Source organism: Hemiscyllium ocellatum, chromosome 15 (assembly GCF_020745735.1).
Source record: "Hemiscyllium ocellatum isolate sHemOce1 chromosome 15, sHemOce1.pat.X.cur, whole genome shotgun sequence".
Classification (NCBI taxonomy): domain Eukaryota; kingdom Metazoa; phylum Chordata; class Chondrichthyes; order Orectolobiformes; family Hemiscylliidae; genus Hemiscyllium; species Hemiscyllium ocellatum.
In genome coordinates this window covers 37,889,133-37,915,163 of record NC_083415.1, presented here as the reverse complement: position 1 = coordinate 37,915,163, position 26,031 = coordinate 37,889,133, and the positions used below count along the sequence as shown (strand labels likewise).

At 40.9% G+C, this 26,031-nt stretch overlaps 1 protein-coding gene across 1 annotated transcript in view; it reads left to right on the top strand.

The window, feature by feature from the left end:
* LOC132822752 (sodium/potassium-transporting ATPase subunit beta-1-interacting protein 3-like) overlaps positions 1 to 26,031 on the top strand; it is a 198,143-nt gene that overhangs the window by 49,957 nt on the left and 122,155 nt on the right. Inside the window, exons 2-3 of the mRNA XM_060836053.1 lie at positions 17,482 to 17,619; positions 25,124 to 25,204. Coding sequence (XP_060692036.1) covers positions 17,482 to 17,619; positions 25,124 to 25,204 — 219 coding nt within the window. The remainder of the gene's footprint in view (positions 1 to 17,481; positions 17,620 to 25,123; positions 25,205 to 26,031) is intronic.

Below are 26,031 nucleotides of genomic sequence, written 5' to 3'. Positions count from 1 at the left end.
ACTGTTTTACCAAGATTTCTCACTGTGTCTTGCCAAGATCACCTCCTTAATTACCAATCACACCTCACTGATGTCCCTCATGTTCAACTCTGGCCCCATAGAGCCACAGAGTCATACAGCACTGAAACAGAATCTTTGGTCCAACCAACCCATGCTGAACATAATCCCAAACTAAACTAGTCCCACTTACCTACTCCTGACCCATATCCTCCAAATCTTTCCTTTCCATGTATCTATCCAAGTATCTTTTAAACATTGTAATTGTACCCATATTCACCACTTTGTCAGGAATTCATTCCATACAAACCACTCTCTGTGTAAAACATTTGCCTCTCGTGTCTTTTCTAAACCATGATCTAAGAATAACTCACCGCTCAGTGAATGTTCACTGAAAGACCAACGTCACTTGCACTCACACCAATTTTAAAAGCCTGATGTGCAGTCGGCCTGACAGTTCAGAGCTGCCTTGGCAAAATTTCTGACATTTGCCCCAGCTGTGGCCAATGGGGGACATCTGGTGCCCTGCTTTTTGGGAAGGGACCCTGAAATCCTGTTGGATGGGGTGGTACACTGATGGGTCTTTCTCTTCTTGTACTGGAAGCATGATACTAGACCATTCTAGCAGGACATTAGCCAGGATAAGAGCAGCATTAGCTGTTTGGAGGAATGCCCAGCACTGTAGAAAGAAGGCCAATATCACTTTCACTGCCAAAGTGCTGCCATCTTGTCTCTAATACCTTACATTCCCTCTGCTACTATACCAACCTCCCATCAATGATCATCCTCCCCAACTCTCACCCTTACCTGCGGTGTCTTCCCTTACAAACCTGTCACAGTCCCCCAGTTCCCTGACACCATTAACACTGCATTGCTTTCTGTGCTGCTGTGTTCAGCTGATGCCATAACCTGCAGCAAAAGCTACGTCACCCACTTTCATCTCCCTTAATACCTGCCTCCCTCTCATTCCCAAGGAGGAAAACAGCACGTGTAAGGGCAGAAAGACTGAAGATGGTCAGTGAGTATCCTGACCGAGAGGGCATCCTGACTCTGACTGCCCTAAGTAACTGTGTTCAACCCCTGGGCTGGTGTCAGATGCTGTCCTTGAGTTACTGTGCCTGGGCTCCCTGAGCAAAGGCTATTCTTGTTGACCTGACTGAAGCCTGCTGACAACAATAACAAGCTTCCTGTCTATGTGTTTGAGCTAAATAGCAAGGCAAGTTGGAAGTAATGTGAGCCTGGTGTTTTTAACGGAGAGGGCAAAGTGCACAAAGACAATGCAATTGAAGGTAGCAATACCGTGGACATCCAGAGAGTAGTGAGCACTGAGACAGAGTGAAGACCCCAGAGAAGCCTGGTCCAGTACATGAGCTGGATGCATGTCCCTGAGCAGTGATAGTTACCGGTGCAGCATTAAAAGTGCAGAAGTGTCTGGGAAATGGACGAGTGATGTGCCATGAAAGTGGTACATATCAAATGCCGATGTCTGTGGCCATACAGTGTGTATGCGCTGAGATGTTGGTGTGCAGTATCCAACATGGAGGTTCTTATGAGCAAGCAGCAAGCTGAGGGCTACAGGTACCCACTCCACTCTGATTTCGATGGCTAGATTTCTTCATTTCTGGTTTGTTTGAAACTTTTGGTAAGATGGAAAGCTGAATATTAATAAGGTGTTTAACAAGCAATAATCCCCTGACTTGGCAATTCATGGATTGCTGCCTGGCAAGAAACTCATTACCCTGCTCGGCAAATCATAAAACATAGTGTCAGATCTTTTCACTGTCAAAGTAGGATGTCAGACTTGCCATCTGATTTTGCCACAAATCTCCCCATAGCTCACTTTACTCAGACTCCTGTAAGATTCATATATTTTGTTGAAATACTTCATCTTGCACTTAACAGGGCATTGTTGAAGAATACAAGTTTGAAGGGAAAACCAACATTTGCACTGCATGAGAGAAGTGCATTGGAAAGTAGGCTATGATTGGTAGAGGAGATAGTGAGGTCCTGATGAAGGGCTCCAGCCCGAAACATCGATTTTCCTGCTCCTTGGATGCTGCCTTCTCTGCTGTGCTTTTCCAGCAACACACTATCAACTATGATTGGCAGAGGCATTGCCATGGAGAATGTACCCATTAATGTTGATTTCAATTAATAGCCAGGTTTGTTTTAAAATTTTAAATAAAGCAGATGATTCTGATTGGTCAGGGCATTGCCTTGAGACCTGACCAGCGAATCACCTTTATTGCTGAGGTGAAACAGACAATGTGCAGGTACATGTTTTTTCTGATTGCAAGGAACTGGGTGCTTGTATTAATATGTTGCTTCCAGTATGCACAAATACACCACACTGCCAACTTCATTACAATCCTAACATGGTTGTTAGTGTAATTCCTTACACATTCAGGATTATCCAGAAAATGCTGTTCAATTGCAGCATCACACCTAATATTAGACAGTGTGTTGTGAATTTACAAGTGTGGGCTGGGTTGGGTGCTTGTTGCGAACAGATGAAGGGACATGATGTTGATTTGATTTGCCAGGCTATGGGACGTATGGGCTGCATACCTGGCACTGAAATTCATACACCACATTACTCATATTTATGAAAGGCAGAATGTCTTTTTGGCTTGACTGCATTATCCTGTTACTAATGAGCACAACTTTTGTTGCTACTGTATAGCAGCAGTATGAAACCTCTAACTTCAGCAGTTGCTCAAACCTTTCAGATAGATTACCCTAGAAGGGTATGGTGAGGTGGACTGGACCCTTGTCTCAGGGCCAAGAGTGACCACTTGCCTTCATTGGTAAGGAGACATGTTGGGAATCCTATAGTTTCATGCATTCCAAGATTGACTTTATCAGCAATCTTGTAAATATGGCCAAAGTCATTTCTTCACCATGCAAACCTGATCCTGAAATAGGGCACATCCAAGCCATCTGAGCGAAAAATGGCCACCCTGTTCAGATCATTTGTGACAGTATATCACGCAAACTCATGGAAGGTCTGAGGATGGTCACTCTTGGTCCCTCCTCTCCCAGACATGACAAGAGCCAACGTCCTCACACTGATATGACCCTCCAGAACCTGATGCTACCTGTCAGATCAGTGAACAACAACCCAACCCACTCATTCATCTACTTGGCATCTTATCCACTTGGCACACTACCTACCTCACCTAGCTGGTACAAAACCCACATCACCCGCTGAACATTCTAACCCTTCACCTACCTGGCACTTTAACCCATCAGCCTTTTGCTACCCTAACCCAACACTTATATCCTTCACCTTTCACAGGAGCTGTCAAAGTGTTTGGCTGTGTTATTGAACATTTAAGTTACTGAACACAACATACTGACTGCTATCAAAGGAGATGGGATTCCTATGAAAATCTTCTTTGTTGCTGGACTCATGGAATCTTTGACAGGTTTCTACTGGGACAAAAAGGAGAAAGTGAGGTCTGCAGATGCTGGAGATCAGAGCTGAAAATGTGTTGCTGGAAAAGCAACATCCAAGGAACAGGAAATTCGACGTTTCGGGCATAAGCCCTTCATAGCCCTTCTACTGGGACACCCCTGTCCAGGAATCACTGGCACAGAAGATACCAAAAGATAATTAGGCAAATTTTAATCACATTGGGGTAGGAAATGGCAACAATCCTGATTGGAATATCAATATATTGATTTTATCTAATCCAATGCATTAAAGTATTGGCAACTTACTTAGCTGTTGAAACAGTTAATGCCTGTTATGCAAAAATTGTGGACTTTGCGAACATGTGTTTGCCAAGCCAGAGAAAAAATATTGTAGCACTTTTTCATACTGCTACACCCAATCAGGTACTTTCCTGGTGCAAAAAAAGTAAATTAGACAACTTTTTACAAATCAAAAAATGAAACTTGGAAATAGGATCTACTCTTTCTTACTGATATTATTAGTTCTGTGAATGATCTCCATGTGAAACCTCATAGAAAAGAATTTCAGGCAAAGCTGAAACTAGTCTTTCCTTAAATGGAAGAGAAATAATTCCATACTTTCCAGGTTAGCTGCTTTATGCAGCTGACTATCATTTAAAAAGAAATATGCTGCATAGCTTTAAAAATCTTTGGAAAAATTTAATGTTGGATTTGCTGATATTGATGCTTCAAGCCTGACCTTTCAGCTTATGAGAGATCCATTCCCCCTAATATTGTCTGTTTGTGGAAATTAGTGGAAGAGGTCTCTGTCATCAGGCCTGGAGTGGAAATAGACCTGGCTATTCAGCAAAGTAAATGGCTATGGCTAACTGTGCTGAAATTTGGGCCTAACGTCCAAACTGTGGTCAGATATCCTGTTTTGAGAATTGATGTGAACAACTTACGCCCCATACTTAACCATTTGATTTAATATTTTCAGCAATTAGGTAAAATCTAGGTGGTGCTTGAAGCGGCTAAACAAAATTCTAGGACTACCCAAGGTGGAAAGTCCAGAGCTAGATATAGTTTAAAAATTAGAAACAGCACATTAGTACGGTGAGGTATCGCATCTATGTGCAAAAAGTACAGTAGTAATTTGGAACTCTCTTCTACAAATGAAAATTGATGCTAGAACATTTGTTAATTTGAAATCTGATATTGGTGAGATTTTTGTTTACCAAAGCTTTTAAGGGACACTGCCTATGTAGATTTAGGTCAGAGAGCAGTCATCATCTTATCGAATGCCAGAATATATTTGCAAGTCTAAATGGCTGACTCTTGTTGGTTTGTTTCTGAACTAACATGCTGTGTTTGAAAAATCCAGGCCAGAATGCTAAAGTCTCTCACTGAATGCTGTTAGTTCTTTGTTGAGTAAATATATACATGGGAAATATGTTTATCTGTATTCAATTAGTGTATATAAAGCATGGTTAGTACAATTAATGTGTGGTTAATACAATGTCACCAATCCAATGATTAGTCAATGTTTTCTATTAGACAATACTAATTTTAATGATGATTTATCAATTTTAAATGTAATCTAATGGTGGTTACCCATGGCTTTTTTGTACGATATTAGATGCTATTAATACATTTTCTATAATTTTACTTACAATTCCTTGTGAATAAAAAGTACTTGTAATTTTTTTAACGGCTTTGGTATCTTCAAAGTTAGTGTGAAACATTGTTTTAAAATCAACTAGTATGTTTTTCATGGCGAAATAATTATGTTATGTACTCATGTGAAAATCAAGTTTCTGTGAGCACATTTTTAGTGAAAAGGTATGAGGTTGACTTTTTCAGGAGTAATACTTTTGTGGGGTTGAAAGTCACCCTTTCACCTTGTCTGACAACACAGAGTTGCCAGGCCAGAAATGTTTCTTGCCTGCTATTCTTCACAAAAGTAAAAACAGAAGGAATCAAAAATATTTTTGTCACTGAATTTTCATTTAAGCAATAATAATTCCCTTGAGACATAGGCAATTTTTGTATGTTAAATTTAAATGTATTAAGTTCAGCAAAAGCGATATTCAAAATTTATATTATTGCAATTTTTAACAGAGTACAGATAAAACATGCTACCTAGCAGTAGAACATTCATTAAAAACAATAACATCACCCTCCTCCTCAATTTATAAACCAAACGACTTATCTCAATCTGCTTCTTCATATGAATCATTAGCATCGCCTTCATCAGCAAATATTTTGGAATCACATCATTCCACAAATAGTTACCTTCTGTCCCATTCTGCCTTGGATATCTTAGATTTCTTGAATAGCTTAACAACACTCTCCATATTGTGGAGGAGGTTGGTTAGCTAAGTTAGTTGGACAGCAATACTGTGTGATGCCAACAGCATGGATGCTATTCCCCTATTCACTAAAGTTACCAAGAAGAACTCTCCTTCTCAAACTCTCTCTTCACTTAAGGCATGGCCACTGTCAGGTTAAGTCACCACAAGCTCTCTGGAATGAAAGCTGCCCTGTGATCTGCAGACCTATGGGGACTTTACCTTACCTGGGGTTGGAAATTCCATAAAGCCATCTTCATCCATCCTTTATAGTGAACATGACTGACAACTCCTTTTTGGATTGCTGTTTTGGAACAGTTTTGAGGTGGAATATTACCATTGACTTCAGCTTCATCTCATCAGGCTTACATAACAGCACAATGTTAATCTACACTTTTCATGGCCAATTGTATTCACCATGACTGTTTTCTTTCCAACCTTGCTTGCATTTGACTAGCTGGCTTGCCAAAATTCATGAGTGTCTCATTGATGTTCCAAGTACAGTTTATGTGTATCCATTATTTTGGCAATGCTTGATTATAAACTGCTGAAATGTGATAAATGTGACATCAAGTTTTTCTGGGAAATCTTGGTCTTTTGTCACAGCACAAAATTATTTATCCTTACAAATCAGATATAACATCTAGGGGTGGCTTTGAAATCCACAAAGCCTATTTTTCTGGTTCGTTTCAGAATAATGACTGTGATAGACTTGTAAGAAATGAATCAAGTCTAGTGATTATTATTGAAGCTTTTTGCAATTTCATCTTCCAGTTGTTGTCACTTGCTGGACTTACCCCTCATTGTCAGGCAGCATCCAAGGAACAGGAAATTCGATGTTTCGGGCATAAGCCCTTCATCAGGAATCAGGCTTACCTCTCATTGTGCTTAGATTAGATTACTTACAGTGTGGAAACAGGCCCTTCGGCCCAACAAGTCCACACCAATCCTCCGAAGAGCAAACCACCCAGACCCATTCCCCTACATTTTATCCTTTCAATTGACACTACAGGCAATTTAGCATGGCCAATTCACCTAACCTGCACAAACACACTCCTTAGCAAAAAGGCAAATTCAGATACAGATTCTCACATGCAGTTCTCCAAACCAGGAGGACAAAATAAAGTCAAGAGAAATTTCAGAGGAAGTAGCTTCTAGGAGACATTCACTGAAGCTCCAACTCTTTTGAGAGGCAAAAGACTTCTGCTTAAAACTAAGCCTAAAGAAAACCAGAAATCCAGAAATCCTGTGAGAGATCTGTGAGAGCTGGCCACACACAGGCTGCTTTCATTGTTCCAACTTTAAAAACAAACCCAAGGCCTCACAAATTGTTTACTTCCTTAGAGACAGTTTGGTACCTCTGCCTTACAACCTTTCTTCAAAAAAAAACTTAGGATAAAATGACCTTTTACAGTGACAGCATTGTCACACATTGGACCGTGTTTGGGACCGGATCTCCAGCTGGTTTCATGATGCTGCTAGGAACAAACATATAATCTATTTAATGTTGAAACTAGGGTTCATCCCTGGATTTTGACCTAGATTAGATTCCCTACAGTGTGGAAACACGCCCCTTGGCCCAACAAGTCCACACCGACCCTCCGAAAAGTAACCCACCTAGACCCATTTCCCTCTGACTAATGCACCTAACACTATGGACAATTTAGCATGGCCAATTCACCTAACATGCACATCTTTGGACTGTGGGAGGAAACCGGAGCACCCGGAGGAAACCCACGCAGACACGAGAGACTGCAGTGCTAACCACTGAGCCACTGTGCTGCCCCGACCTACATTGTATTAAAACTGCCAGTGCAAGTATCCTTTTCAATCACCTTCGAAGTGGGCTGAGGAGGCAGTAGTTTCAATTAAATAAACATTCTGCCAGCTAATAGTACCAACATCAGTTTTGCCTACTTCTTCTGAACTAACCTGACACTGCTGCTGGCAAATAGATAACTACAAACACTAGAGAATGAATAATGGATGACATAGCTCAGAAAGGATGAATCGACACAAGGTTCCTCATAACTAAATTGAATGCCTGCAGTGTATCAAAGTATAGATGTTAGTGAAAATGCAACTATGACGACAAAGACATTCAATTTTACTTTTCACTCTGTTTAAAACATCAGCCTAATATAAAGTTCTAATGAAGTATGCACTTCTAGGACTCAAAATGACAGTTATAATAGAATAAAGAGCTGAAGATCTGAAACAAAAACAGAAATTGCTGGAGAAACTCAGCAGGTCTGGCACCATCTGTGGGGAGAAAGCAGAGTTAATGTTTCCAGGCTGGTGACTCTTCAATAAAACTGATCAGAACTTCATGAGAAAAAGTGGCATTTATATTGAAGGTGAGGTTGGGGGTGGTTGGGGGAAAGAGGTGAATGCATAGGTGGAGTTGGAGCCCTGAGATCGAGAGATACAAAAGGGTTAGGCATTCAGGGGATTATTGATAGTAGGCCAATTCTATCCTTCGATGTTTTTTACTCACTCCCCCCCCCCCCCCCCCCCCCCCCCCCCCCCCCCCCGCCTGCCACCATAACCTTGGTCCCATCGTGACTTGAGTTTCTTTCAGCATAGCCAACCTATTCTCATCCACCCTTAGTCCTGTTATCACATGATGTGAATTGCTTCACCACAGCCTACTCATTCTCTCCTGCTCTCAGCTCTCATTATCACTTATTCAGCTTCTCTTCTGTCCTGACCAGTTGTCAATAATCCCTTTGCCAGCCTACGCTTTTCATATCTCTTTCTCTCTCTCTCTGGGCTCCGTATCTACCTATCTGCTCACCTCACTACCACCACTTTAAGCATCAGAGTTTATTATTTTACCCAGTGGGGAGAAATTCTCTGGGTAGAGCAGTGACTTCTCCACTTAACAAAGGGAAACATACACTTTGGATACATTTGGTTTATGCCACTTTTATCTGTTACAAGCCAATTGTATTATTAATTAATTACATTGACATCCAATCAGATTAATCATGTGACTGCAGATCAGTGCATTGACAGCATTTGGCTGACTCATGTTCTCTAATGTTTACCAGATCTCCTCATTATTTATCCTTGGGCCTTCACAAAACATCTTATTCATTGAGTTTCCAGGCTTTAGCTCCTGTACTAGTTATTCTGTACTCCCCTGCTAATACCAAAGGGGACTTCCACTACCTTAGGCTGCATATCCATGGGAATGCAGTTAAATTCCTTATATTCTTCCCTTTTCTTCCATCCCATGACTTTGGACCAGCCTGGTACGGAGGCTTCTATCAGTCAAGGATATTCTTTATCAAACTGTCTTTATACAAGCAGCAGCTGCATTTTTGCATCGTGTTCAACAGGGATTCTTTTGTATGTGTTTCACAAGATCCTTTGTGTGCTGTGCTAATCTTGTTACCTTGGACACACTCAGAGTCAGAATCATACAGCATGGAAACAGACCCTTCGGTCCACACTGACCATGTAAACTAGTCCTTCTATGAAGGCATCTAATTACTCTAGCTTATAGTTTGAATTGAAACAGCAGACTATGGAAGCTGCTATTTCAGATAAAAATCTTCCTTGGCCAATTTACGGTGCTTCTAGCACAGGCAGCCCTCACACTCCACAACATCAACTTCACCATAAATACCACTTTCTTGCTAGCTGCTATCAGCTCCAATGAAGAGTCACCGGACTTGAAACTTTAACGCTGCTCTCTCCCCACTGATGCTTCCAGATCTGTTGACTTTTGCCAGCATTTTCTTTTTTTCAAAATGACAGTTGTTGGTATTACACTGTAATGTCCCTTCGACATTGCTTTTAATGCCGGAATTAAACTGCTTAGTTGAAATGACTTAACCATTTCACAGAAATAAAAGATTAAAGAAATATGTACGTAATTTTTTCCATTGGAAATATCCCCAGGAGTAATTTATAGATTCATTAGTTTGGGGGATCAAGGAAGTAGCAGAGGAATTAAACAGATATTTTGCATCATTCCTTATGGTGGACGATACTTTGATCATTCCATTAATACTAAAGAATATCAGGAAGGAATTAAGCAACATCACCATCACTAAAGAAGTAGTATTAGGCAAGCTATTAAGGCGAAAGGCAGAAAAGACCCCTGGCCCTGATGGTTTACATTCCAGGATCATTAAAGAGGTAGCTACAGAGATAATGAATTCATTAGTTTGTAATTTTCCAAAAATGTTGAATTCTGGGGAAGCACCAGAGGATTGGAAAACTACCAATGTGATATCCCTATAGAAAAAGGGAGAGAGGGAGGCAAGCAATGTGTAACTATAGGCCAATTAGCCTCACATCAATTGTTGCAAATTATTGGAATCACTTATGAAGGATGTAATAGCAGAACATTTTGAAAATCATAATCTAATCAAATAGAATAACAATGCTTTCATGAAAGTAAAATTATGTCTGACTAATTTATTAGATTTTTTGAGGAGGTCTCAACCAGACTGGACAGTGGAGAATCAATGTGTAGGTTGTATTTGGACTTTCAGAAGGTGTCTGATAAAGTACCTCACAACAGTTAAACCATAAGATAAGAGCCCACAGTGTTGGAGGAAGTAAATTGGCAACGGATAGAGAATTGGCTTAAGGGCAGGAAACAGCACGTGGGGAATAAGGAGTTCTTTTACAGGTTGATTACATGTGACCAGTGAGATTTCACAGGGGTCACAATTGTTTACAAAATAGTGACTTAGGGGAAGGAAGTGAATGTAATATAGTAAATATGAAATTTGCAGTTGATAATAAATAGATAGAAAGACAGGTTGTGAGAGATTACTTTAAGAGATTAGATTACTTACTTACTTACAGTGTGGAAACAGGCCCTTCGGCCCAACAAGTCCACACTGACCCGCCGAAGCGCAACCCACCCATAGCCCTACATTTACCCTTACCTAACACTACGGGCAATTTAGCTTGGCCAATTCACCTGACCCGCACATCTTTGGACTGTGGGAGGAAACCGGAGCACCCGGAGGAAACCCACGCAGATACGGGGAGAGGGATACACACAGTTTATAGAGATATATTGGTAGGTAAGTAAGTGGGTAAAAAAATTGGAAAATGGAATATAACATGGGAAAATGTGAAGTCGCTCATTTTGGAAAGGAAAAGTTGTAATATAAAGAGATTTGGGGGTACTTGAACACAAAACATTGTGAGCTAGCACATAGGTGCAGCAGGTAATCAGGAAGATGAATGGAATGTTGGCCCTTATTTCAAAGGAGTTGGAATATAAGATTAGGGAAGTCTTACTGCAAAGTGTTGGTGAGACCACAACTGGAATACTGTGAGCTGTTTTGGTCCTCTTATTTATGGAAATATATCATTGCATTGGAGGCAGTTTAGAGAATATAGTAGAAATTAGATTAGAATAGAAATATATTGTCATGTGTATTTCTACATGAAAAATACAATGAAAGATTTTATAAATCACCCCGCAATGGTGCCTATATCATTTGCAGAAATCATACATAATAATTGTAAAAAAGTAAAACTAAGATAAAGTTCATCACAGTTCCTGGGCTTTGCAAAAGCCAATTAAGGAACTATAGAATATCCTGAAGGTGCAGCGGGACAAGACCGTCACGCCAGGTCACTGGAATACTGGGCTGGAAGCCTCCACCAAAGAAGACCGTCATGCTGGGCCAAGACTGCATTTCTGGATGAGACCACCTGCCAGGCCTCTGTAATGCCTGGACTCTGAAGATGAAGAAGCCCTCCACATGGGGGTGAGACCGTCATGGTGAGGCAAGACCACCATACTGGGCCGAGACCACATTTATCATCCTTCAGGCACCTGGGCCTAGCTGCAGACCTGGAGCTTCAGCCTAGTCCGCAGATTAGGATCTGGGTAGTCAGCCTAGGAATTGTACCTTGCTCGCTGGGAGACCCTGGGCTGGGGTGGAGCATTGTCTGGCTCGTCCTGGCATTGATGCTGCTTCACCCACCACTCTCCCGGCTTAAAAGAAAATAAAACTAAGAAAAAAGAATACAAAAAAAGAACAAAAGCAAAAAGAAGGAAAAAAATAGAAAGAAAGCCTAAGGAAGTGAACAAGTTCCAGGCTTAGCCTCCTCCTACCCTGCCACCATCTTGAAAGATCCCTAGGATGATCCCTAGTATGGATAGATTGTCTTCTGAGCAAAAGCTAAACAAGTTAGGACTCTACTCAGTAAAATTCAGAAAATCGAGTGGTGATCTCATTGAAACTTATTGGATTCTTAAAGAGTTTTACAGGATAAATGGTGAGATGATGTTTCCCCTCAAGGGAGATTCTAGTATCTAAGGGTACAGTCTCAGGATAAAGGGACACCAATTAGATGAGGAAGACTTTCTTCTCTCAGAGGGTTGTCGGTACTTGGAACTCCTTGCCATAGACAGCTGTGAAGGTAGAGTCCATGAATGTAATTGAGGCTGAGAGAGCTAGATTCTTGATCATTAGGAGAGTCAAAGGTTATGTTTGAAAGGGCAGAAAAGTGGACGTGAAGTATGTTGAATCATCAAAGAGCCTACTATTTCTATTTCTTATGATCAAAGGCTTGTCCACCTTTCCACCTCTACCCTGTGTGTGGCACGTAGTTCTATCAAACATACTCTCCACCGATAGTGCAGGATGGGTAAATTCATCCACACACTCATGAGGATCCAGGATCTCAAACTGATGCGTGTTGATAGTATGTTTGAGCTCACACTGAACATTTTGATTTCCCAATGGCTACTTGTCAGCTTGTATGAGGCATTTTGCTGTGTCAAGCCCATGCTTGTTCATTGGACTTGCCTCGGCAGATCCAGTTCTGTGATGCATATTGGAATGAGTTTCTTGATTGATAGAGTGCTCCCAAGGCTGTGTTTTTTTATTTACCATCTTCACCAACCACAATTCCACAGTGGATTCTTTGGATGTTAAAATTGCATCAGCCATCAGTCTTATCTAATTATTCTGTTTGACCTGAAACAAACCCATATCATCAAAGTTATTGGAATCAGTCATTCAGATCTGTATTTACACCTTTTTGAAAATTTCCCTTACTGAGATGAAAGTTGTTTAGGGGTTATCCAGTTTAGGGAAATGAAAATATGCTCAGATCTAGGAATATTCAAAAGAAGTGTATTTTATGCATTTGGGAAGAGAGTGAGAAAGAGACAGAGAATTGATGGATTTGTAACTGCAGAATTGGAAGGATTCCTCTCTCTTTCTCACTCCCTATCCCTTTGTTACTCTCAGGCTCTCAAAAACAGCACCTGATGACTTACTGAGAACTCGAAGTTATCTATAAATTTTGCTACTTTAGAGGGTGCAAGTCATCAATTAATAAACTGCAGTTCAGTTTAAACCTTATTCCTGAGGGACTCTCAGGACTTTTAACTGTATATTCTTGATTTTCCATTTTGTACTGGATGGTCCCATGTTTTTAGATTTTGTACTGATATTTGTGTGTGTGTGATTTTGATGTGTTTTTTTAAAAGTTTTCTCATGGTTAGTAGACAATAAAACTTTCTGTTTCTTTCACTCAAGAAATGCTTGTACTGAGCTCCCTCATTCTTGGATGAGCAACCTGGGTTTCATTTGATGTAGGATGTGTTGTGTGCTAAAAATAGTTAGAAACCTAGAGCTAGAAACTGAATGCATTAAAAACAGGGGCGTCAATTGACCTCCTTGTCTGGTTGTGACAATTATTCAACGATCAAGAGAAATAAATGGGGGTGGCATGGTAATTTAGATATTAACACTGCTGCTTCACAGTACCAGGAACCCAAGTTAAATTCTGCCCTTGGGTGTCTGTGTGGATTTTGTACGTTCTCCCTGTGTCTGCATGGATTTCTGCCAGGTGCTGTGGTTCGTTCCACAGGTTAGATGGATTGGTGGTGCTAAATTATCTGTAGTGTCCAGGGATGTTAGTTGGATTAGCTATGGGAAATGGGAGGTTATGGGGATGAGGTAGGGGCCTGTGTCTGAGGAGAATGCTTTGTCTCGATAGGATGTTATTTGGAGGGTTTGTGCAGACTCGTTGAGCTGAATGGCCTCTTTCTGCACTGCAGAGATTTTTTTTATTTCAAAAATATACTTTATTCATAAAATATTCATAAAATAATTTGATGGACTGTACATTAGGTAATGCCATACATATGTCCACATTTACATACACAGCTCTTTCCCCACCGTGCCTTGGCGGTAGCTGCCCCAAGCTTCAGCACGTCCCTCAACACGTAGACTGGACCTTGGAATGTGCCAGTCTGCAACACTCAGTCAGTGTTAACTCCTTCAGCTGGAAGATCAACAGGTTTCGGACCACCCAGAGAGCGTCCTTCACTGAGTTGATGATCCTCCAGGTGCAGTTGATACTCGTCTCGGTGTGCGACCCGGGGAACAGGCCATAGAGCACGGAGTCCCGCGTCACGGCGCTGCTCGGGACGAACCTTGACAAGTACCACTGCATTCCTCTCCAGACTTCCTCTGCATAGGCACATTCCAGAAGGAGGTGTGTGACAGTCTCGTCCCCCCCGCAGCCGCTTCGAGGGCAGCATGCGGTGCGGCAGAGAGTCCGGGCGTGTATAAATAATCTCACAGGTAGAGCCCTTCTCACCACCAGCCAAGCCATGTCTTGGTGCTTGTTGGAAACTTCTGGCGATGAGGCATTCTGCCAAATGGCTTTGACAGTCTGCTCAGGGAACCACTCAACAGGATCCGTCCTCTCTTTTTCCCGAAGGGTCTCAAGGAAGCTACGTGCTGACCACTTCCTGATGGACTTGTGGTCAAAGGTGTTTTTCTTCAGAAATTTCTCCACGAAGGACAGGTGGTACGGAACAGTCCAACTACTTGGAGCGTTCCGCGGCAGCGAGGCCAGGCCCACCCTTCGCAACATTGGGGACAGGTAGAACCTCAGTACGTAGTGACACTTGGAGTTTGCGTACGGGGGATCCACGCACAGCTTGATGCAGCCACACACAAAGGTGGCCATCAGGGTGAGGGTGGCATTGGGAGTGTTTTTTCCCCCATTGCACGGCATAGTGTCAGTAAATTTGAAACAAGTTTGGTATGGCTTTATAGACAGGGTATATCCAAGTGATTAAGCAGCATGTTATATAGGGTTATTTTAACACAATACCCAAATGCTAAAATTGATTAACAATAATGAGATCATTGTTAACAAACATTCTCTAGGTGTTGAAGTGTAATTAAACACATTCACCCAAGTGGACTCAGAGTGGAAATATAGCAACAAGCTCTGTCCGAAGCACGTGAACCAATGAGAAGGAAGGGGATGGTACCTCCTTTGGGAGGTGCTCTCTGTGCATTGGAGATGTCCCCTTTAAAATACCTTCCACTTTGAGCCTCTACACTTTTTCTCCCAAATTCATCCCACCCCTGCTCCTGCCAGCACTTTGTCCAACCCTCAGCTTATTAAATCTACCTGCAGTATATTATTGTTTAAAGTTGATTAATTTGTAACAGACCTCTTTTCTGCAAGGTTGAGATGAACAGTAGAAACTCAAAAATTCAGTCCGTATCTACAGATTGTGAAATGTTCTATTTTTGTCTGCATTTCTACATTCCCTTGTGGCAGAGGACACTATTTTGCTTTTTGAAAATGGATGTATTTATCAAATAGCGATCAGTTTAGATTTTTATTGATCTGATTTACTCTGTAATTTGAAATGGTATTACAAAGGTGCACATCTATAGTTTTCATTTCAGATTACTCAAACCAATTTTGTAACTCTGGAATTGTTTATTGTGGATTAAATGTGTCATCAAATATAAAAAGCCGATTTAATGAATATCTACAAAAATTTCTAAAATTGTGTTAGATGAGGCTTCTTGAGTAGAGTTCAAAATCTTAATTTTGTCTCTCAATCATGGGTATGTGTCTAACCATTTTAGGGCCTGGTAATGTTACAGAGCCATAGAGATGGTCAACAAGGAAGCTGACTTTCGATCCAAATTGGCCATGCCATTCAGATATCCCAGTGCACGATGGCTCAGTGGTTAGCAGTGCTGACTCAAAGCACCAGGGTCCCAGGCTCGATTCCAGCCTCGGATGACTGTCTGTGTGGAGTTGGCACGTTCTCCCTGTGTCTTTCAGGGTTTCCCCTGGGTGTTCTGGTTTCCTCCCACAGTCCAAAGATGTGCAGGTCAAGTGAATTGGCCATGCTAAATTGCCCACAATGTTAGGTGCATTAGTCAGGTTAATCTTGGGAGGGTCGGTGTGGACTAGTTGGGCCAAAGAGCCTGTTTACACACTGTTGGGAATCTAATCTAATCTAGTCCCACCTGCCAGCACCCGGCCTCTATCCCTCCAAATCCTACCTATTCATATACCCATCCAGATGCCTTTTAAATGTTGCAATTGTACTAACCTCCACCACTTCCTTAGGCAGCACAGTCCACACACACACACCACCCTCTGCGTGAAAAAGTCACTTGGGTCTCTTTTATATCTTTTCCCCTCTCATCCTCTATGCCCTCTAGTTCTGGACTCTCCCATCCCAGGGAGTCTAGAATTTACCCTATCAATGCCCTACATGATTTTATAAACCTCTATAAGATCACCCTCAGCCTCCAATACTGCAGGGAAAACAGCCCTAGCCTATTCAACATCTCCCTATAGATCAAATCCTCCAACCCTGGCAACATCCTTGTAAATCCTTTCTGAACCCTTTCAAGTTTTATAACATCCTTCTGATAGGAAGGAGACCAAAATTGCACACAATATTCCAAAAGTGGCCAACCAATGTCCTGTACAGCCGCAACATGACCTCCCTACTCCTGTACTCAATACTCTGACCAGTAAAGGAAAGCATACCAAACGCCTTCTTCACTATCCTATCTACCTGCGACTCTACTTTCAAGTAGCTATGAACCTGCACTCCAAGATCTCTTTGTTCAGCAACACTCCTTAGAACCATACCATTAAGTGTATCAGTCCTGCTAAGATTTGCTTTCCCAAAATGCAGCACATCACATTTAGCTAAATTAAACTCCATCTGCCACTGCGCAGCCCATCAGCCCGTCTGATCAATTTCCCGTTGCAATCTGACGTAACCTTCTTCGCTGTACACCTCCAATTTTGGTGTCATCTGCAAACTTACTAACTATACCTCTTATGTTCACATCCAAATAATTGATATAAATGACAAAAAGTAGTGGACCCAGCAATGATCCTTGTGGCACTCCACTGGTCACAGGCCTCCAGTCTGAAAAACAACCCACCACCATCACCCTCTGTCTTCTACCTTGAGCCAGTTCTGTATCCAAATGGCTAGTTCTCCCGGTATTCCATGAAATCTAATCTTGCTAAGCAGGCTCCCATGGGGAACCTTGTCGAACGCCTTACTGAAGTCAATATAGATCATGTGTACCGCTCTGCCTTCATCAATCCTCTTTGTTACATCTTCAAAAAAAAATCAATCATATTTGTGAGACATGATTTCCCCTGCACAAAGCAATGCTGACTATTCCTAATCAGAGCTTGGCTTTCCAAATACATGTCCCTCAGGATTCCCTCCAACAACTTGCCCACCACTGATGTCAGGCTCGCCGGTCTATAGTTCCGTGGCTTGTCCTTACCACCTTTCTTAAATTATGTTGTATTTAATGCACTTTGGGATAGTTTTTTGAGAGATGTGATACTGTATAACATTGATACAAGTTCTTACTTGTTTTTATAAAGAGTGGTTGATAATAATTGACTCATTTTTGTTCTCTCATTTCCCTTTAAGCTTGCTGCTTTGGAGAGACAGATCTTTGATTTCCTGGGCTATCAGTGGGCTCCCATTCTCGCAAACTTCTTGCACATCATTGTTGTCATACTTGGCCTTTTTGGTACAATTCAGTACAGACCTCGGTATATTATGGTGGTAAGTAAAGAACATCCAAATTTTCATGATGGTGAGAACTCCAAACAGCCACCATTACATGGACAATAACATTATTGATCTTAGTGTAGTGTTCAATGTATTAGATTTGTTATTCATCACCTTAATTTAGAATTCCTACTGTGGAGTCAATCCAACAAAATGCTTTATCTCTTGAAAAAGCATACCAATATGCAGGTAACATGTTGCTTATAACTATTTGAATGGTTGGAAATTTTACGCATTCAAATTTCTGATGTGTGCCCACAGAAACATGCTTTTTGTATCCCTTTCCTCCATGTCAATAGTTGATGACAATTTATAACAATCTTGTGCTTTTATGACCATCAGTACTAATATTTGCTTTCCATTGAAAATTTACTAAATTGATTACACTTGTTAGGCCTCAGTTGGAGTATTGTGTACAGTTGTGGGTGCCACATTATCGGAAAGACACTGAAGCACTGGAGAGAGTGCAGAAGCAATTGACCAGAACGATTCCAGGAATGAGTAACTTCAGTTATGAGGATCGATTGAAGAAGTTGGGACAGTTCTCCATGGAGAGAAGAAGGTTAAAGGAGATTTGACAGAAGTTTTCAAAATCATGAGCAATAGATTAGATTAGGATAGATTAGACAGGGAGATGCTCTTGCCTATCATGAAGGAATTTATGTTTGGAAGGGCATGGGTTTAAAGTAAAATAAACAGCAGTGATGCGAGCAAAAATGTTTTCACACAGTAACCAGTTAGGGTGTCATATGCACTTCCTGGAAATGTGATGGAGGCAGGTTCAATTGAGGCATTCAATAAGGGTATTGAATAATTATTTGGATGGTAATGGTGTTCAAGGATATGGGAAAAAGGCAGCAGATTGGTGCTAGGGAATAGAACCTGTGTAGGCATGATGGACCAAATAGTGTCCGCTATATTGTAACAATTCTGTCATGTTGTGAATTGAAATGGGATTATAAGTGTTCTGCTTGATGTTCAGTCAATGTCACTGGATTACGAGCTTGATAATGTAATCATAATCTGGCATTTTTCAGATTGTGAAATCCCTTCTCCTATCACTTCCAGTACTCTTGTAATTTATCTATCTCCCTCACATCTTTCCCAGACATTGAGGAATCAGTCCCAGAAGGCAGGGACCTCTCATAGTATTTTGGAAAGTTGTGAATGCCCACTCACTTGTCAGTCATAATTACATTTTCCACAACTCCCATTTCTGTCCACCCCTCCCTATCTCAATGCTCTCAGTCCAAAAACATTACTCCCAACAACAAAAGCTCCCTTGTAGTATTCTTTTTATATGTGAAGTGTCACCTCTTCTATAATGTCACACACCACATACAATCTTCCATCATTATTACTACCACATTTCAAGAACCACAGAAATCTTCCCTCTGCTCCTTCCCATTTCCAACTCTTTCTCCTATTCACCCCATATCCCCTTCCCCCTCATTCCAATTTCCCCACTCCCTTCCCAACTCCCTGTCATCCTTTTTCCTGTCTTCTGCCTTTTCCTTCGCACTGTCCCTCCTTCCCTCCAGCCTTATATTCCACATTCCAAGTCAATGATATATCTACATTGCTAATCCCAGACTACTGAAGTGAAGGGAAGACCAGCACATATGACGGACGACCTTATCTAATATTCTTATATAGTTATAAAACAATGGAGCAAGAGGGAAAATCTAGAAAAGAAAATGCCTAGAGATTTTCTATTAAGAAATTAAAGTGATAAATGTAGAGCCAATGTGTGAAGGCAAGAGATTTCAATTGATGTGTTGTTCAGGGTTTACTGAATTACTAAAGCAGTTTGAGAAAGTTCCCAATTGTGTTTTAATCATGAAATGGCTGTTTTTAGCTGCAGTTTTCCTCCCATCAGTGGGCATCAATGATTGTGCAAAGCAACAGTTAAATGACTTAAACAGGCCAGACACTTTCTGGATCATTTTCCTGTTGAATGGGGAGTGAGAAGGGGCTGGAGAGCATCAGCAAATGAATCCCTATTGTAAAGAACTTCCTGTCTCCTAAACTCTGCATTCTACATTTTTACAACCATTCATTGGCCTAACGTTTCCGTTCCGTGAAGATGGGGTTTGATGGTTTCACTGGGAGGAAATTCCCAAAATGTGCTGGTAGCTATGTCAGCACTAGGTCACATTTCTGCAAAAGATCCAAAGGAATTTGGATGTTAGGAATCTAAAACAAAAACAGAAATTGCTGGAAAATCTCAGCAGGTCTGGCTGCATCTATGGAGAGTTAACATGTTGGGTCTAGTGACCCTTCTTCAGAACCTGAAACAGCAAATACAAGAGCAACATTTTTGCCAAGAGAATGATGAGTGTATGGAACTCCATTCAACTAGGAATAGTGGAACCAAATAGAATTTAATTGGAGAGTAGATAAACATATGAGGAGAAGGAAATAGACGGTTATTATGAGGACACAGTCAGATCAGGAAAGATGGGAGGAGCCTCATGTGGAGTACAAATGCTGTCACAGACCGGTTGGAGGATTATGTACATTCCTGATGAAGGGCTCCTGCTCGAAATGTTGATTTCCCTGTTCTTCAGATGCTGCCTGACCTGCTGTGTATTTCCAGCACCACTCTAATCTCACCCTTTGAGCCTGCTCCATCAATCAATAAGATCATCTTTATATGGATTTAGCTCCACCTAGGCACCCTCCCACCGTATCCCTTAATTCCTTTATTGTTAAAAAAAAACTATCTTAACTTTACTACTTCACTGGGCAAGGAATCCATAGATTTACGACTCTCTGGGTGAAGATGTTCCTTTTCAATTCAGTCCTAAATCTGCTCCTTCTAATTTTGAGGCTCTGGCCTCTTCTCTTAGTTTCACCTGCCAGTGGAAACATCCTCTCTTCTTCTATCTTCTCTATTCCCTTCATGATTTTATATATTTTGAGAAGATCCCTCCTAATTCTTCTATATTCCAATGAATATAATCCCAGTCTACTCAATCTCACCTCATAAGCCAACCGTCTCAACTCCAGGATCCTCTGCACCATCTCTAGTACTAGTACATCCTTTCTCAAGTAAGGAGACCAAAATTACACGCATTACTCCAGGTGTGGCCTCACTAGCACCCTATATAGCTGCAATGTAACCTCCTTGCTTTTAAACTCAATCCCTTTAGCAATGAAGGACATAATTCCATTTTCCTTCTTAATTACCTGCTGTACCTGCAGACCGACCTTCTATGATTCATGCACAAGGACACCAGGTCCCTCTGCCGAGCAGCATGCTGCATCTTTTTAACCATTCAATTAATAATCCTTTTTACTGTTACTCCTGGCAAATTTTGTGACTTCACATTTATTAACATTGTATTCCATCTGCCAGACCTTTGCCAACTGAGTTAAAGTATCAGTCCTCTATAAACTTTGCTCTGCCTGTCATCTTAGTGTCATCTGTAAGCTTTTAAATATTGCACATGGTCCCCAACTCCAAATCATCTGTATAAATTATGAATAGTTGTGGTCCCAACATTTATCCCTGAGGCACACCACGAGTTACTGATTGCCAACCAGGATAGCACTCATTTATCCCTACTCTTTGGTTCCTGTTAGTCAACCAATCCTCTATCCATGCTAATATTTTACCTGTAACACCAGAATCTTTGTCTTATGTAACAGCCTCTTGTGTGGTACCTTGTCGAAGGCCTTTTGGAAATCTAGGTACACCACATTTACTGGGTCCCCATTGTCCACCATGCTCGTGATTTCCAAAAGGTTAGTTAAGTATGACTTGCCCTTCATGATGCCATGCTGCGTTTGTCCAACGGGACAATTTCTATCTACATGCCTTGCTATTTCTTCCTTGATAATAGACTCAAGCATGTTCCCCATTAGAGAAGTTCGGCTAACCGGTCTATAATTCCCCATCTTTTGTCTATGTTCCTTTTTATACAGTGGCATCACATTTGCTGTTTTCCAATCTGCTGGGACTGCCCCAGAGTCCAACGAATTTGGAAAATTACCACAAGTGCAGTTGCTATTTCTCCTGCCATCTCTTTTAGTACCCTAGGACGCATTCCATCAGGGCCAGGAGACCTGTCTACCCTAAGCTCCATGAGCTTGCCCAACACAACCTCTTCCATAATAATGATTGTTTCCAGGTCCTCACATACCTTGGTCTCTTTGTCAATTACTGACATGTTGTTCGTGTCCTCCAGTGTGAAGACCGACACAACATACCTATTGAATGCTTTGGCCATTTCATCAGACTCCATAACTAAATGCCCCTTCTCATCCTGTAAACAACAAACATTTACTTTAGCCACTCTTTTTCGTTTTATATATGTATAGAAACTTTTGCGTCTATCTTTATATTCAAGCTGATCGGAGATGTCCTGCATTCTGGATTAGTGGTGCTGGAAGGGCACAACAGTTCAGGCAGCATCCGAGGAGCAGTAAAATCGACGTTTTGGGCAAAAGCCCTTCATCAGGAATAAAGGAGATGTCCTGCACCCTGGCACCGGGCAGGCAACACACCTTGCAGTACTCCCAATTTGACAAAGGATATTATCTATTCCCCTAAATATAGAGTCTCCTACTATATATAGAATCCCCTATAACTATCACTTGTCTTTTTGCTCCTTCCTCTTGAATGGCTTTCTGCACCACAGTGCTGTAGTCAGCTGGCTCATCCACCCTGCAGCCCTTTTCCTTATCTACACAGGGAGCAAGCATTGCATAAGTGTTGGATAAGGTCAACAGCTGAGGCTCCTCCACTCCTGAACTCAAGATCCCCCTACCTGCCTCACTTGCAATCATACCTATTGTCCCTGATCAATGACTGAATTTGAATTACTTAATCTACCGGGTGTGACTGCCTCCTGAAACAAAGTATCCGGGTAACTATCCCCCTCCTGGATGTGCCACAGTGTTTGACATTCAGATTCCAGCTCATCAACTCTGAGCTGGAGTTCCTCCAAGAACAAACACTTGCTGCAGATGTGGTCTCTGTAGTTTCGCAATGGGATCAGCCAGCTCCCACATCATATAGGTACAGCACATCACCTGCCCAGCCACCTCTACTTAGTTAATTTATATAAATTTATGAATTAATTAGTTTCTAATACTGCTCTGCTATGCTCTTTTTTCAAACTTACTGCAGATTTCCTACAGCCAATCAGGTCACAGCTTCCCAGTAAGTTTTATACTCAGTCCCCGAGTTCAGTGAGTTTTATACTCACTCCATGCTGCTGCTGTACTGCCTTCCAACCAATCCCTGCAGACTAGGCCATGCTCCCTGAGTTCAGTGAGTTTTATACTCACTCCATGCTGCTGCTGTACTGCCTTCCAACCCTTTCCTGCAGACTAGGCCGTGCTCCCTGAGTTCAGTGAGTTTTATACTCACTCCATGCTGTTGCTGTACTGCCTTCCAACCCTTTCCTGCAGACTAGGCCGTGCTCCCTGAGTTCAGTGAGTTTTATACTCACTCCATGCTGCTGCTGCACTGCCTTCCAACTACTCCCTGCAGATTGGCATATTCCACATAGCATACCATATTCCACATGAGCCAGAGTTGTCATATTTTGTTTCAGTTTGGTTTGTTTTTCTACATTCAAATCCTTACCTGCTCTTCCACCAGATTTAATAATGGGGTGCCCTTTTGCTTCTTATATTTTGTGGAGACGTACACATTGAAAATGATCAATGCCCCAGTCTACAAATCCTGTGCCCAGGGGCCTCAGTCAAACTTGGAGCCCCTAGTGAAACTCACAATTACACAGAAAACATAGCATACCAGCTTGGATCAGGTCTATCTATGTCTAGCACATTGGGATATGATTTGTTTTATCATTAATGCAGCGTGCAAGTGTTCTGCAATCATGTTTCTTGGTATATTTTTACAATATGTTTGAGTTGTAAAGGATTGGAAGAGTGTTGGGTGAAGATGAGGAGCACCTCCATGTTCTTGAGATTAAGAGTTCTTCCTCCAGCTCTGGATGTAAAGTGCCCCAATAGACTTCATGAAGAAGAGAAGGGAGTTTTCCCAATGACCTGGCCTGTAACATTTATTAACTGAAACCACTAAAAGAAATTAACTATTCATCTATTTCTATAGTTTATATACAATTTTCCAATGTATTTGCACCTTCATGCTTGCTAAGAAGTGAAAATGACTACATTTCGAAAGTAATTCCTTTGTTGTGAAATGCTTAAATTCTTTTGACAATGTGAAAGGCACCAAATGAATGTGTTAATGTGGCTTCTATCATCTTTCACATAAACCAGAGTTGTCATATTTTGTTTCAATTTGGTTTGTTTTTCAACATTCAACACCAACCCTTTCCAGGTATGCAGAAAACATTTGCATTGATTTTCTTGTTAAATTTGTTAAGATTGAAAACCTTAAATCCATTTTGTGAAGTTCTTAAAATCAACATGAAAGTTTATTATCAACCATGATAATGTTACTTATAAGATTTTAGCTCAATACTTGAGCATCTACTCCAAACTCAGGGAGAGCTGTTATTGTTCCATTTTGAATGCTGAAAACAAAGTGCTTTTGATTGTATTTTAATCTGTAGGCTTTTGTCAAAATAGCCACAGTGAGGGCCAGAACAACACAGATCAGCATTTCTCCCAATGGAATCAGTTTCATTGCAAGATCAGAAATTTGCGCAGATTTTCTGACACAATTACTAAGTGTAAAGAAAATTTATAAACTGCAACAGAAAAAGAACACACCAGCTTTCATTGTAATGAGGAATGTATCTTATCTTGAATCTAGAAAAGCACAGTTATAAATAATTGAATGATGTTATGAACATTTGGAATTAAAGTCTAATTTGGGCTGCTTTTGTTGATGAAAATATAAAAATGCAAACATTCTTCTTATAATCATTGAAAATGATGTCTTCCATAATAATCTACAACTTGCAAGGAGAGTGATCCAGTGATATTGTCATTAGACTTTAACCCAGGCTAATGCTTTGGGGGACATGGGTTCAAATTCATTGTGCCAGATGGTGAAATTTGAATTCAATTAATAGACGTGGCTTTAAAAAGATTGGGTGGCAGGCAGAAAACTATTGAGGTTCACTAGCATTTATTTGGGAAGGAAAATCTGTCATCCTCACTTGTCTGGCCTCCATGTGACTCCAGCCCTCCACGAGACTCTTAACTGCCCCCCAAATTTGCCTAGCAAGCCACTCACTTCAATTACCTCCAGACAATGAATTGTTGGTAGGACCACCTTCCATAAACCAAAAAGCAAAAGAGAATTTTGAATTGAATTTTCAATGATTGCAATTCCAGCTGAACAACATTGACAATTATCCAACTCAACACTGCAGTACTAACTTTGCAATTATCATGTCTTTCAGATCATGTCGGATTACTGTACACCTGAGTACAAATGAATAATCATTATTTTCGCACCCATAAATGCAGTTGAACAATTTGATTTGTGATGTTCATTCATAAGTCTGTGAACATAACGCCAAACGTTTTGCTTTTATTTCTCTAGTACGCAGTCTGGACAGCACTGTGGGTCACCTGGAATGTATTCCTCATCTGTTTTTATTTGGAAGTAGGAGGTCTTTCAAAGGTAGGTTGCTTACTTAATCCTAGGCTAGAAGTATTTGAAGATTGTAGCTCACTATCAAACTCTTTAAGCACTTTGTAGCATAAAATGAAGTGATTGTGCTGTCCAGTTGGTAACAAAAGGTAAAATTAAATGCAAGATATTTTGAGTAATGTAGCTGTTGGCACCAACATGTTGTCTTTGCACCGTTAGATTTGGGTTTGAATCTACTACAGACTGACCTTAAACAACCATACATATTAGTGGATTTGTTTCACAAGCTTGAATGTTGGATGATTTCACTTATTTGGTGAAATATCAGCATGTCTTTTCTCAGAAATTGAAATGGGCTGATACAAGACTACTGCTTTTAGAAATTGGGGTTAAAGTGTACATTCACTGATCCTACCATCCCAGTGCAGAGCTGTGTTTGAAGAGGATGTAGTTTGAACTCAATATAGTGCTGATTCTCTGTTCTTCCAAGCCTTTGAATGCAACAATATGGGATTGATAAATGTATCTTAAAATTGCCCTACAGAGTAGGTGGAGTTTTCCCCTCGTATTGAATCTAATCTGATGATCATTCATACAGACACTTGACTATATTGAATAAATAGTCTGTTTTATTAATAGCTCTCCTGAATAGAGAGAGTAGCCAAAATTAATCAATTAGAAATCAAGTTATTTTAATTATGCTCTGCAATAATGGACAAATAAATGTTAACCTTTGTAATATCTCATAACTAACTGTGAAAGAAAAGTAAGTACACACTGAGCTCATTTAGAGCTTTATTGATCATCAGTGGGAAAAGCTTGTGTGAATTAGGAATTGTTTGTGAAATTCTATTTCT